This window comes from Lynx canadensis, chromosome C1 (genome assembly GCF_007474595.2).
Source record: "Lynx canadensis isolate LIC74 chromosome C1, mLynCan4.pri.v2, whole genome shotgun sequence".
Taxonomy (NCBI): domain Eukaryota; kingdom Metazoa; phylum Chordata; class Mammalia; order Carnivora; family Felidae; genus Lynx; species Lynx canadensis.
The window spans coordinates 64,577,423-64,592,399 of record NC_044310.1 but is presented as its reverse complement, the minus strand read 5'-3'; the positions used below and the strand labels follow the sequence as shown (position 1 = coordinate 64,592,399).

Below are 14,977 nucleotides of genomic sequence, written 5' to 3'. Positions count from 1 at the left end.
AATGAACTATTGGGACTTCATCAAAACAAAAAGCTGGGGCGCCTGGGTGGCGCAGTCGGTTAAGCGTCCGACTTCAGCCAGGTCACGATCTCGCGGTCCGTGAGTTCGAGCCCCGCGTCGGGCTCTGGGCTGATGGCTCAGAGCCTGGAGCCTGTTTCCGGTTCTGTGTCTCCCTCTCTCTCTGCCCCTCCCCCATTCATGCTCTGTCTCTCTCTGTCCCAAAAATAAATAAACGTTGAAAAAAAAAAAAACAACAACAAAAAGCTTCTGCACAGCGAAGGAAACAATCAGCAAAACTAAAAGGCAACTGACAGAATGGGAGAAGTTATTTGCAAGTGACATATCAGATAAAGGGGTAGTATCCAAAAATCTAGAAAGAACTTCTCAAACTCAACACCCAAAAATCAAATAATCCAGTGAAGAAATGGGCAAAAGGCATGAATAGACACTTCTCCAAAGAAGACATCCAGGTGGCCAACCAACACATGAAAAAATGCTCAACGTCACTCATCATCAGAGAGCTACAAATCAAAACCACAATGAGATACCACCTGACACCTGTCAGAATGGCTAACATGAACAACTCAGGCAACAACAGATGTTGGCGAGGATGCGGAGAAAGAGGATCTCTTTTGCATTATTGGTGGGAATGCAAGCTGCTGCAGCCACTCTGGAAAACAGTATGGAGGTTCCTCAAAATACTAAAATAGAACTACCTTACAACCCAGCAATTGCACTACTAGGCATTTATCCACGAGATACAAGTGTGCTGTTTTGAAGGGACACATGCACCCCCATGTTTATAGCAGCACTATCAACAATAGCCAAAGTATGGAAAGAGCCCAAATGTCCATCGATGGATAAATGGATAAAGACGATGTGGTATATATATACAATGGAGTATTACTCGGCAATCAAAAAGAATGAAATCTTGCCATTTGCAACTATGTGGATAGAACTGGAGGGTATTATGCTAAGTGAAATTAGTCAGAAAAAGACAAAAATCATATGGCTTCACTCATCTGAGGACTTTAAGAGAGAAACAAATGAACATAAGGGAAGGGAAACAAAAATAATATAAAAACAAGGAAAGGGACAAAACAGGAGAGACTCTTAAATATAGAAAACAAACAGAGGGTTGCTGGAGGGATTGTGGGAGTGGGGGATGAGCTAAATAGGTAAGGGGCATTAAGGAATTTACTTCTGAAATCATTGTTTCACTATATGCTAACTAATTTCGATGTAAATTTTAAAAAATAAAAAAATTAAACTAAAAAATATTGTAAAAAAATAAAAATAAAAAATTTTCCTGTTCCTTAGTTACTTGGCATATATCCCCAGGAACCTTATACACAGCTTGAACAATGGCTAAAAGACTAGAATAATCAAAAATGTAAAACAATCTACAGAAGACTCCATAGTGTTAAGATGTTAGTACTACCCAAAGTGACCTGCAGATTTAATGCAACCCCTTATCAAAGTCCCAATGGCATTGGCTTTTTTTTTTTTTTTTACAGAAATAGAAATACCCATCCTAAAAATTCATAGGAAATATCAAGGCTTCCTGAATACCCAAAACAATCTTGAAAAAGTACAAAGTTAGAGGTCTCATGGTTCCTGATTTAAAAACTTACTACAAAGTCACGGTAATAGAAACAGTGTGGAAATGGCATAAAGGCAGACATACAGAGTGATAGAATAGAACAGACAGCCTGGAAACAAACTTACATATATGGTCAAGTGATTTTTCACAAGGGTGTCAAGAGCATTCAATCGGGGAAAAACAGTCTTTTCAACAAATGGTGTTGGGAAAACCAGATATCCACATACAAAAGAATGAGATTGGACCCTTATTTTGTACAAGAATTGGTCAAAATGACCAATTGAGGTGGCTGAGTTGATTGAATGTCTGACTCTTGATGTCGGCTCAGGTCATGGTTTGTGAGATGAGGGCCAGCCCCTTGTCGGGCTCTGTGCTGACAGTGCAGAGCCTGGTTTGGATTCGCTCTCTCCCCCTCTCTCTACACCCCCCTCATTCATGCTTGCTTGCACACTCTCTCCCTCTCAAAAGAAATAAATTTTAAAAATTAAAAAAATGAATGAAAGATCTAAATGTAAGAACTAAAACTATACAACTCTTCAAGAAAACAAAAGAAAAGCTTCATGACATTGATTTGTTCATGGTTTCTTGGACATGACATTAAAACCCAGGGAACAAAAGCAAAAATAGATAAACTGGACTATATAAAAATAAAAAAGACTTCTGTGTATCAAAGGATACAATCAACAGAATGAAAAGGACACATACAGAGTGGGAGAAAATATTAGCAAATCATATATCTGATAAGAGGTTAGTATCCAGAATATATAAATAACTCGTACAATTTAACAACAAGAAACCAAACAACCTGATTTGAAAATGGGCAAGGGATGTGAATCGACTTTTCTCCAAAGAAGATAATACAAATGGCCAACAAGAACATGAATGGATGCTCAACATCATTCATCTTTGGGAAAATGGAAACCCAAACCACAATCAGAAGTCACCTCATGCCCATAAGGATGGCTGCTATCAAAAACCCCAGAAAATAACAGGTGTTGGTGAAGATGTAGAGAAACTGGATCCCTTGCACACTTGCTGGTGGGAATGTAAAATGGTACAGTGGCTATGGTAGGTGGCAAGTGATAGAATTATGACGTGTTCCAGTAACTTCACTTCTGTATATATACAAAAGGAGTTGAAAGCAGAGTCTTGAAGAAGTATTTGTACATCCATATTCATAGCATTATTTATAATAGCCAAAAAGCAGAAGCAACCCAAGTAACTACTGATGGATGAATGGATAAACAAAATATCTTTCAGCCTTAGAAAGGAAGGAAATTGCAACACATGCCACAACATGAATGAGCCTTGAGGATATTACGCTAAGTGAAATAGGCCAGCTACAAAAGGACAAGTCTGTCTTATTCCACTTGTGAGAGGTCCCTAGAGTAGTCAAATTCAGAGACAGAAAGTAGAATTGTGGTTGCCAGGGGCTGAGGGGAGAGAGAAACAGGGAGTTGTTATTTCATGGGTGTAGAGTTTCCATTTTGCAGGATGAAAAGACTTCTTAAGAATGAATGCACAACAAGGCAAATACACTTAACGCTATTGAACTGTACAGTTCAATAAAATTCGTTAAGATGTTAACTTAAAAAAAAATTTTTTTTTAATGTTTATTTATTTTTGAGAGAGACAGAGACAGAGTGTGAACAGGGGAGGGGCAGAGAGAGGGAGAGACAGAATCCGAAACAGGCTCCAGGCTCTGAGCTATCAGCCCAGAGCCCGACACAGGGCTTGAACTCACAACCCATGAGATTGTGACCTGAGCCGAAGTCGGATGCCCAACCGACTGAGCCACCCAGGTGCCCCAGATGTTAACTTTTATGTTATGTATGTTTTACCATGATTTAAAAAAAAAAAGTAGAACAATCTTCCTAATTCCATTCTTTGAAAAAAGTAGTTGATTTATATTGAAGTTTGAGCTCTTAAAGTGGTTTGTTTTGTGAGAAAAAGCTCATTAGAACACTGGCTCTGAGTGCCTCCCCCGTCCCCCGCCCCATCAGGAACTACCTGGAACCACCCACTGCAGTCACAGAGGCTCTGGAGGTGAGGGAAAGCCCTGCCCGATTCACAGCCCACTCTTGCCAAGTAGGCCAGGGCATTTGTTCCTCTGGTTGCAAGGAGGAAATGTAGGAGAAGGCGAGCAATTGCCTTTAAATATTCAGATACTATCTAAGGAAGTTCAGTCAAACAGGCTTAGAAGGTCAGACTAACCCCCAGGAGACACACAAGTACCATTCACTTTAATGAACGTCGCAGTGTTAAAGATGGATGGAGACGGGCCTCCAAATCTTTGTCCTACCAGCAGCTGTCACTTATCTTCCATGTGATTGTGGATAAGTCATGTAACCTCTTTGAGCTTAATTCATCACCTTTAACATGAAGAAAATACCTCCTCTTTCTATCTTAAAAGATTCTCAATAATGTATGAAATGAAATATATATGAAAATATTTTAAAACTAGTCAAAAGAAAAATCTACATAAATATTAGTTCTTGTAAGCTCTGGCGTCTTTGTTTAATAAATGGGGACAACTGTCTCTCTCTTGCTTGGACTTAGAGGTGAATGTATGTAAAGCATGTAGCACAGGAGTGAGCCCAGAGTGGGTTCAATAAATGAGAGTTATGATGGGTTTTTACTTACTCTTGTTCCCCTGTAAATGGCCCTGATCCACCCACTTCACTAGGAGAGGGTTGGAGTTGAGGAGGCTGGATGGTGGGAGGCTGGAGCATTTGGTACATTTGATTCTGCCTGTCCAGCATCAATTCCCTTGCTAGCCTCTAGGGGTATCCCTATTCCTTCTTGGGTGATATCCCTTCCCTTCTTCAGTCTGTGTGCTTCAGGTATGGTGCCTGTTCTTCCTTCTCCCTTCTCATCCCTGGCCTGGTCCTCCAGGATGAATCAGGATATTCCCTGATATTTCATTATACGCCCTCCCATCTTCCCCTTGGCCACAGTGATTGGTTCAGTGATGGGCTCATGACCTAATCCAGGATAACGAAACACAACCCTGGGTCTTTTGCTGCACCCACTGGAAAAGAAAAACACTTTCTGTGAGATCAGTTAGATGGTGAAATATAAGCCTAGAATTCAAGAGATGGAGAAAGTCACACCATTGACGAACAAATCTGAATACATGGATCCAACCAAGTGTGAACCACTCCTGGACATTTTTGTTAATTGAGCCGATAAATCCACCACCATCACCCAACCCACCCTCCTCTTTTTTGTCATTTTGTGTTGAGCTTTTGCCATTTGTCACTGAAGGTTTGATTAACGTAATTAGGAGAGGAATAGACTTTTAATTTATCCCCCAACCTCAATGATATCCCTAATTGTCCTTCTGGGAAGATCCCCATAACAACAGCTTACCCTACGTCCGAACTCTTCCCCTTGCTTCACTTCCTGGGGATAGCCATCAATCAGGAAGCCCTTGGTGTCACTGAGGCTGGCCAACATGGCCTCCTTCAGGAGTTCCAGAATGATGCGCTGGAGCAGAGAGAGAGAATGGTCAGCATCTGAGCTCTTTCACAGAACTATGCTAGAATCACCACCCACCTCCATCAGTCATCCCATTTGGGGAGGGAGAAAGGTTCAGATAAGATTAACAGCAGACAGCAATATACCATACTTCATCCATTCTTAGTCTCACTTTCCCCCCACACTTTACTGCCTATGAAATTGATAGGTGTATTACAATCAGTCATAGTTTAAAAAGGGTTTTTTTTTTTTCCTGGCTGGTATAGCTATATATGAGATAGCTTATTAGTTCTATTTTACTAGGGTATCTTAAAATAACAGCATCTTAGAATAAATGAAATTCATATGGCCATGAATTAGGGATAATGGAAGTTTAAAACTAAGCAAAACATGGTATAAAATGTGCTTCTCTGTTGATTTTTTTCCCAGTAAATATTCTAAAAATTTGACATCTACTGACTTGAGAAAACTTTCTATAAATATGAAGTAGCATTTTCTAGCAGTATCACTTTTTCTGTTAAAAATTTTGATTTAACCTGTGCTTCTAAAAATGAGAGGAGAGAGATACATGGAATCTTGGGACTGGATGTAGGAAAAATGTGACCAGCTACCCAAATGGGGGGAATTCTCTGTTCTCTGGTTCCCTGGCATCCTCTGACTTTTGTTCGGGGCTTGGGGAATACACAGCCATCACAAGGGTGGTAAGAAACTATGCCTAGGTTCTAGTGAATTAACTCCTCATGAAGTTTATATTCTAGATAGAAAGATAGATAATACATAAACAAATATATAATAAATAATCAGCTAGAGAGAATTGCTAAGGACAAAATTAAAGTAAGGCAAAGAGATACAAAATTCTGGAGGTGCTATTTTAGATAAGGTAGTCAGGGAAGGCCTCTTTGATAAATTGGGATATTTAAGTAGGGATCTGGACAAAGTAAAGGAGCAAACTATATTAATATATCAAGTTGAGGAAACAGCAGTGCAAAGGCCCTGAGGCAGAAACAGTCTGGCCTGTGGGAAGAATAATGGTGAGGCCAGTGGCTGGGTGTAAAATGATGTTGGAGGGGTAGCTGGAGTCCAGAGTCACAGGAAGGACTCTGGATTTCATTCTAAGTGTGGTGGGGATCCACTGGAAGCTTCTGGGAAAGGGAATAACACAATTTGACAAACATTTTAAAGAAATCCCCCTGGCTGCTATGAAAAGAGTAAACTGGAGGGGGAAAAGAGTGGGGGCAAGGAGGTCTGCTAAGAGCCAACTGCAATGGTCTGTTTCCTTTCATGAGAACCATGCTGGCTTCCAGGAGGGAAACAGACTGTAGCTCATTAAAGAGGAAGCATAAAGCTCTGTTAGCTAATAGGGACCACATTGTACAAGCCCTAATTACAGAGCCTAGCATGGAAACTAGTAAGGCAAGGATGAATATTTTTTGATACCATGGCACACAGCTTCCCAGAGATAGATGGTGATTTGAAAAGGAAAAAAGATACATAAAAGGGAAATTTTTTACTTAAACTATCTAAGGGAGATACCAAATTTCAAGATAATGCTATCATACCTTCCAGAACTAGACCAAAACATTATTTTCTATTTTCCAGAGGATTCCAATTCTAGGCTTTGCAGCACCATGCAGCAAAGATTTTGAAGATTTTAACGCTAAAGTGGGGACCAGTCTTTTCTGGAAAATATGAGTTAGGCTAACAATCAGGGAGCTGGAAGAGTAACAAGGTAGGAGTAACCTGGGCCTGGACAACGTGGTCTGACTGACAGGTCTCTGCTGTAGACCCACCACTTGCCTCTGGACTGTTACATCAGGGAGAAATGTAGCTGTTGGCGTGTGGGCTTCTTTTTTCCAGCAGCTTAGACTAGCTGCAACACTCCAAAATCCCTCGCCAGCCAGGGAAGGTAGCTGTCACTTACTGAGGGCACCAGGTCTCCACGTTCCATGATATCTCTGATCAATTTGCTTCTTTCAGATTCTGATGACAGCTCATTACGCAGGAGCTCACCAGTCGAGAGATGTGTAAATCCGTATTTTTCCACCAGCTTTTCACACTGTGTGCCTTTGCCAGAGCCTGGGCCACCTAGAAAAGAAGTCATGTATCAGACACCCATCCCAAGCCGCCACGGTGAACAAGCCTCAGCACTTCATTCACCAAGCATGTACTGAGTTCTTATGAGTTATAGGGAGCGGTGGACTACAGAGAATGGGATACAGTCCTTGCCCTCAAGTCCTTGCCCTGTTGTCCGGTGCGGGGGCAGGTGTTATCCACCAACAATAAGCAGTTACTATAGGTGATCTAGTGGGGAGAGTTCAGGCTGCTCTAGGGCACAGGGGAGGGGTGCAAGACTCTGTTTTGGTAGAGATGAAGGAGAAGTTTCCTGGGGAACTGAATATGCTCATGTGCAAAACACTGACCACGGTGCCTGGTACAAAAGTGGGTGGGCAATAGATGCTAGCTATTAATTTTTAAAATACATTGTTTTCATTTTCAAACAATCCCAAATGTACAGGAGAGTTATCAGGAGAGAACAAAGAACTTTCTGAAACATTTGAGAATAAGTTGCCATTCTAATTGCTGCCTCATCACTATAGAACACTTCAGTTTCATTTCCTCTAAACAAGAAGCCAAGCATATCCTTCTACATTACTACCTCTTCAGAACCCAATCACATTTCAGTGGAATTGTTCTGATAATGTTCTTTGAAGTCAATGGGTCAAGTTCAGAATCATGCATTGCTTTTAGTTGTCATGTCCTTCTGGTCTCCTGTATGGAACAGATTTCTTCATTTTCCTTGATACTTTTGAAGATTATATTTATTTTGTAGAATGTCCCTCAATATGATTTTCTTCCTGCTGTTTTCTGAATATTATTATTCTGAGTATCAGCCATATTCCTTTGATGAGCATTACACCTTCGACTCTTTTCCCTGCTTCCCCTGCCCCAAGTTCAACCAGTTGCTAAGTTGTAAGATTTTACATCCAAAAATAATAGCTAACCCTTTGCCAGGAGTTTACTGCACTCACTGGTCTAAGCATTTTAAAGATTTTATTTTATTTTGAGAGAGAGAGAGAGAGAGAACATGTGCACGCCAGTGGGAGAGGGACAGAGGTGAGGGAAAGAGAGAGAATCTTAAGCAGGCTCCATGCTCAACACAGAGCCTGATGCGGGGTTTGATTCCATGACCGTGAGATCATGACCTGAGCCCAAATCAAGAGTCAGACACTTAACTGAGCCACCCAGGTGCCCACTAAACATTTTATATGTATTAATTTAAAATAATATTAGAAGGCAGGCACTATTATCCCCATTTTACATATGGGAAAGCAGAGACACAGAGAATGAACTCAACTACAATAAACTGCATGGCCAGTATGTACCAAGTCAAGGGTGTGAAGCCTAGACTCTGGCTCTCAGAGGCGTTTTCCTCTTTTCTTCCCCGCTGACCACGTTTGCCTGTGGTATGAGCAGGTCCTTATGCTCTGGGACTATGGCAGTCGTTCCGCCTCTGCATGGAGGAGAGGTGAGGCTCTGGAGTCTAGCAGACCTGTTAGAAAAAGACCTGCTATCCTGAAAAGCATGGGCACTTCCCAGCTCCACTGCATTCAATGGCTTCCCATTCTGCGCAGGATAAGATCCAAACTCCTTAGAGTAGTATTTCAACCTTCAAGAATCTAGTTTAACCTCTCCAACTTTTTTTCTCCATTTCTTATCTTTGTCCAATACTGTTATGTCCAGCTGCATACTGTCTCTTCAACAAGACATACTTTTCCAGGCCACCATGCTTTGCTCTCCCAGGTCCTCAGCCTGGAACGCCCTTCCTTCCTCCTCTAACTATTGAGGTCCTCTTAGACCTGGATCAAATGCTTGCCCCTTCTGCCAGGAATTAGACCTCTCGCCCTCACCTCTGTGGGAGTGAGTGGTTTAAATAGCACTTGGGTGCCCTTGGCCTGTCCACCACTTGGTCTCCAGGTCCCTCAGTAGGTCCCTAACCTTGCACACAGTAGGTGCCCTGTAAGTGTCTGATGAACTGAAGTTTCATAGTAGGTGTTCTGTAAGTGCCTGATGAACTGAAGTTTTTCCTGATAGAGGGGATATTGAACATTAAAATGGAAAACACAACTGAGATGGTAAAGGTAGTGAGGATTTAGGACTTGTTTGGCAGTTTTCCTGGTCCACCTCTCTTCATCTTCAAAAACCCTTTCTCAGGACACTTGGCAACTTCCCTCTTGGGGGACCTTAGCTGTTGTTCCTTGCTAGTGAAAGGACCTTTCCTTCTCTCTCTTTTGCCTTTACAGAAAATAAAGGAAAGATCCATGTTTTCTATCTTCTGCTCACCTCATAGCTGCTGTAAGCCAAGTGGGGAGGGTTCAGACACCTCACAGCATTGTCATGGATGTGCTAGATGTGACAGGAAAACAGCAATTACAGAGGCTCATAAAGATAATGTGGACCGCCAGTCAGAGTGGCCAAAATGAACAAATCAGGAGACTATAGATGCTGGAGAGGATGTGGAGAAACGGGAACCCTCTTGCACTGTTGGTGGGAATGCAAACTGGTGCAGCCACTCTGGAAAACAGTGTGGAGGTTCCTCAAAAAATTAAAAATAGACCTACCCTATGACCCAGCAATAGCACTGCTAGGAATTTACCCAAGGGATACAGGAGCACTGATGCATAGGGCACTTGTACCCCAATGCTTACAGCAGCACTCTCAACAATAGCCAAATTGTGGAAAAAGCCTAAATGTCCATCAGCTGATGAATGGATAAAGAAATTGTGGTTTATATGCACAATGGAGTACTACGTGGCAATGAGAAAGAATGAAATATGGCCCTTTGTAGCAGCGTGGATGGAACTGGAGAGTGTGATGCTAAGTGAAATAAGCCATACAGAGAAAGACAGATACCATATGGTTTCACTCTTATGTGGATCCTGAGAAACTTAACAGAAACCCATGGGGGAGGGGAAGGAAAAAAAAAATGAGGTTAGAGTGGGAGAGAGCCAAAACATAAGAGACTCTTAAAAACTGAGAACAAACGGAGGGTTGATGGGGGGTGGGGAGGAGGGAAGGGTAGGTGATGGGCATTGAATAGGGCATCTTTTGGGATGAGCACTGGGTGTTGTATGGAAACCAATTTGACAATAAATTTCATATATTAAAAAAAAAAATAATGTGGACCACTTAGCAGGAGCAGTCAGTCGCCAGCCAAGGCTACATTTGCTCTGAGCACTAGGATTCCTCTCCTGAGATCACAGAAACGGAGGGAGAGTGTGGCAACAAGAGATGGCCACTCAGACAAGAAGTGCTTCCAGATAGATGAGCGAGGAGGATAAGGCGCTGAGCTCCCACAGAAGCCTCCAGGGCTTCCGTGGCCGGATTTACCTAGAAACGCTTTTCCTGGGATGGCTGGAAGCCGGTCATGTGGAAAAGGTATTTTCGGACTCCGCTTGCAAGGCAAAAAATGCTGTGTTCTAGTGATTTTCTTCCTTCAGCATCCCACTAATATGACTATTATAGTTTTTGTTTCTCTAAAATATTATTTAATAAATTTTGACACAAAGGCAATTAAAAATCTTCAGCTTAAATTGACAACAGCTGTGTGTTCAGCAGCAGCCACTGCCCCAGTTAGGAGCCCTTTGTGGAACAACAGCTGCAAATTCTCAGCATTCTTTGGCCAAATGGTGCAGACACGGTGGAATTTTAAGTAATCTACACAATGCCTCGATTCTTCCCATGGCTCCGAACTGGAGAACAAAGTGATTTTTATCACTGCAGCAAAGGCACAAAAGCTGCTAGGAGAAATATGAATTTTCATACAATGTCACTTACAGGTCTTCGAGGTCTTAACTTACGACTTTTAAATAAAAAACAACGGGGCCTTGATATCATCCCTCCGGGATAATCTGTTATAAAAATCTCTTCAGGTGCCACATATCAGAACCAGTGGGCTGTGTTCTCTGGTGACAAGATGACTGACAGCAGACAAGGAGCTGTCACATTTCCTGTCATCTCCCTGACTTTTAGTGTATCATTACTCGAGGTTCACACCCCCGAGCTAACCCATGCACAACACTGTGTGGGGTCATCCCCGAAGAGTCTGCAATAGGAGGCTCCATTCTGAAGGGGTCATCAACGCTTCACAAGAAAAAGGAGTTGAGACATCTTGATTCTCAACCTCCAATGTAATCGAACATTTTTTCCACACGAGGCTTACGGTGCTCGTTGTACAAGTGGAAATACTGTGAACTCTCACTTCACAGCTCAGTCCCATCTCCCCCTGCGGCCCTGACAGCACCACACAGCAGGGGGCCCGAGCAGAAGAGCAGCCACCCCGGGGGTGCGGGTCTGTATTCTCACTCAAGCTCTCTCTTTGGTCCCTGTTTTTCTTGGAGATGGACCGGAAACCCCTCCCCACACCCACCTGGGCCACCTCCCCCCCCCCCCCCACTCTTTATCTCCTGGAGCAAGCCTCTCTTAGGAGGCACCTCCCACATTCATCAGCTCAATTCTCTTTTAGGAGATGACTCCTGAATTCATTGGCTGGATTCTGCAAGAGAAGACCCACCTCCAAAGCAAGTATCACAAGGGTGCTTGGCCTCAGGATGGGATGGCAAAGATGGTGTGCTGTGGCACATTCTGGGCTCCAAAAGAAAAGACCGAACAAATCATATGTCAGATAGATAATCAGTTGAACTCCCAGTCCAAACAAATGCAAGTATGAAAGCTTCTAGTACATTTCTATTTATTATTATTATTAGAGAGAGAGATGGGGGGCGCAAGTGAGCGAGGGTGGAGAGACAGAAGGAGAGAGAAGCCCACGAGGGGCAGAGAAAGAGAGAGAGAGAGAGAAGCAGGGCTCACCCGAAGCAGAGTGCTTGTGTTCATCTGAAGCAGGGTTTGAGCTCACCCAACGTGGGACTCGAACTCACAAACCGTGAGATCATGACCTGAGCCAAAGTCAGATGCTTAACCAACTGAGCCACTCAGGCACCCTACACTTTTATTTTTAAATATTTCAAATAGCAATGGCATACAGCAGTTAATAATGTCCTTTGTTGACATTTTACTGTGGGATGCCGCCTGGAATTAAGCCTGTTACTACAGCTCTTCATTTGACTAACATCCGAGGGGCAGCTAGTATAGGTCAGATGCCGTGCTAAGCTTTGAAAATAAAAAGACTCAGAGGCCCTGTCCTTTCCGTCAGAGACTTTGCTGTCTAATAATGGGAGGATGGCAAGTGGACCCAGCGTCACAGCTGTGAGGCAGGCGTATGAGCCGGGCCTCTAAACACTGTTGCACAAACACTGGGAGGGACTCCTGGCCCAGGCAGGAATTAATGAGCATGTGCGATTGCCTTCACTGACACAGGGGAAATGTGGAAAATGTGGACAAGAAGAGCATCACGGGTGAGCCTGGTATCTTCAGTACGGCAGTTTGGAGTGTGAGTGGGTCCTGCAGGGAATGGCAGGAGAGAAAGGAGAGTGATGCAGGGAAGGGCACAGGGCAGGCGAATCTGGCAGTAAGACCTGGCTCTGCCACTTACTAATTGTGTGGCTACAAGTGAGTCTAAAATTCTCTGAGCCTTAGTTTCTTCATCTATAAAATGAAATTAGAGCAAACTCTCTGCCTCATTCTCCCTTAGAGCCTCCTTCCTCTTTCTCTCCCATACCTGACTGGTTGTCAAGCAACTTTGAAAAGTTGTGTCTACATTTGAAGTCTCTGAAATCAGTCCCTTCGTCCCATATCTCATTAAAAACTTCCCTTGTTCCCATCCCTCTGCCAAAACAACCTGGAGCTTGGTAAAGGCTACATGTAATAAGGGATGGTTACTCATCCTGCTAGCTCTTCCTGGGTGTCATCTGCATACTGAGGTTTGAATTAAATACAATCTAACAAGTTTGGGGATTAGCCATCACCTTGAGATGTCCAGACCACTTGCAGGTAATTAAGATATATATATTAGCATGTGTGTTTATACACACACACACACACACACACACACACACACACACACACAGGTATCTGGTTTAGAAAACTCACAAAGTTTGTTTTCTCTAAGGAGCAGCAGAGAGGATAGCATTCGTTGGGTTCTAATTTTCTAATTGTCATTAGCAAAGCTTTCCAGGCCTTAAGCCCATCCCACCCCAGCCTCAGCATTCTTTAAACGTCTTCATCACCAGTGACCAGCACTGCTGACTGAATTTTAGCTCCCTATTGATCTGGCAGAAACGGAGAGTTTCTTATCACTTGGGTCTATCCTTCTACTCTGCTCATGTCTTTCTGTCCCTTTTTCTTTCCCCTTGATCCACTTCTCAACTTGTTCTCTGCCTTCTTTGTGACCTCATTGAGTTGGTCCATTCCCTTTGGGCCATTTACCTTCACAGTCAGCTGGACACCAGGCCCTTTCTAGTAGCTATGAGTCCCTTGCCCCCATTGAGTTCTGTTGTGGCTTCCATGAGAACCACCAACTAGTCTCTGCCTAACCCACCATTTGCTTTATTTGATCTACTCTGGGTTGCTTAAGACCATCAGAAAACCCAGCCAACTGGGTCATGCTATCTAACTTCATAATAGCTTCTAATGCTTCTGGGTAAATAGATTCCTCTTTTGCTGATACCAAATAGAATGTCCATGGATGGATTCTATTATTTCCCCATTGTCCTCAAATCTTCAAACACATTCTTCAAACATATTCTTACTCTTACAAGTATTTTTTTAAACATTTTTATTTATTATTGAGAGACAGAGCATGAGCATGGGAGGGGCAGAGAGAGGGGGAGACACAGAATCTGAAGCAGGCTCCAGGCTCTGAGCTGGCAACACAGGGCCCGACACAGGGCTTGAACTCACAAACTGTGAGATCATGGCCTGAGCCAAAGTGAGATGCTTAACTTATTGAGCCACCCAGGTGGCCTTCTTACAAGTATTTAAAAAAAATATTTATTTATTTTTGAAGAGAGAGAAAGAGTGCAAGCAGGGGAGGGGCAGAGAGAGAGAGAGAGAGAGAGAGAGGAAGAGAGAATCCTAAGCAGGTTCGATGCTGTCAGCACAGAGCCTGATGTGGGGCTTGAACCCACGAACCTTGAGATCATGACCTGACCCAAAATCAAGAGTCAGATGCTTAACTGACTGAGCCACCCAGGAGCCCCTTCTTACAAGTATTTTTAACTCTCCTGTTCATTACAAAGGTGAGGGTTATCTTCTTTTCTTAACATTTTCAAAACATATCTTTTGTTCTCCATCCCTCCTTTCTTTTGTTTGGAAGACTATTTCATACAACTATTTAGCTGATGGCTAACTTCTCTGCTTTGGCTCCCCGTTTAGCACCTTGGCATTTTCCTTAACAGCACTTTTCACAGCATAATGATTCTCTCTCTCATCTATCTACCTGCCATTTATTTAAGCCTGTCTTCCATATTTGGCTCTATGGTTCACAAACCTGGGCTATGGGTATATTTTGCTCACTATGGTGCCCGAACACAATGCCTGAATCATAATAGACACACTTCATAATCATGGCTGAAAGAACAAATTGTTTCTATTTATTTTTTATTTTATTTTAATCCCAGTAGAGTTAACATAAAGTGTTATGTTAGTTTCAGGTGTACAATATAGTGATTCAACAATTCCACAAATCATCCAGTGCTTGTCATGACAAATGTACTCCTTAATCCCCATCGCCTATTTCACCCATCCCACCCCCCGACATACACATAAATTATTTAATGATGAGAGGATCCCCTCCTGCCTGCCCCAAGAACTTGCTCCTCTTTCCTGTCCACTGTAAATGTATTCCTCTCAGTTGGCACCATCTTGTCTCTCTTCTGTGTAACAATAGGCTCGTTTCTTCCCAATCCAAATGAAAATGTTTCTACCATTGTCTGCATC

At 42.8% G+C, this 14,977-nt stretch overlaps 1 protein-coding gene across 2 annotated transcripts in view; it reads right to left on the bottom strand.

Moving 5' to 3' along the window:
* AK5 (adenylate kinase 5) overlaps positions 1-14,977 on the bottom strand; it is a 258,793-nt gene that overhangs the window by 33,906 nt on the left and 209,910 nt on the right. For both annotated transcript variants that reach the window (XM_030324267.1, XM_030324268.1), the window contains exons 11-12: positions 7,005-7,168; positions 4,976-5,092 (exon numbers count right to left, since the gene is read on the bottom strand). In XM_030324267.1, coding sequence (XP_030180127.1) covers positions 4,976-5,092; positions 7,005-7,168 — 281 coding nt within the window. The remainder of the gene's footprint in view (positions 1-4,975; positions 5,093-7,004; positions 7,169-14,977) is intronic.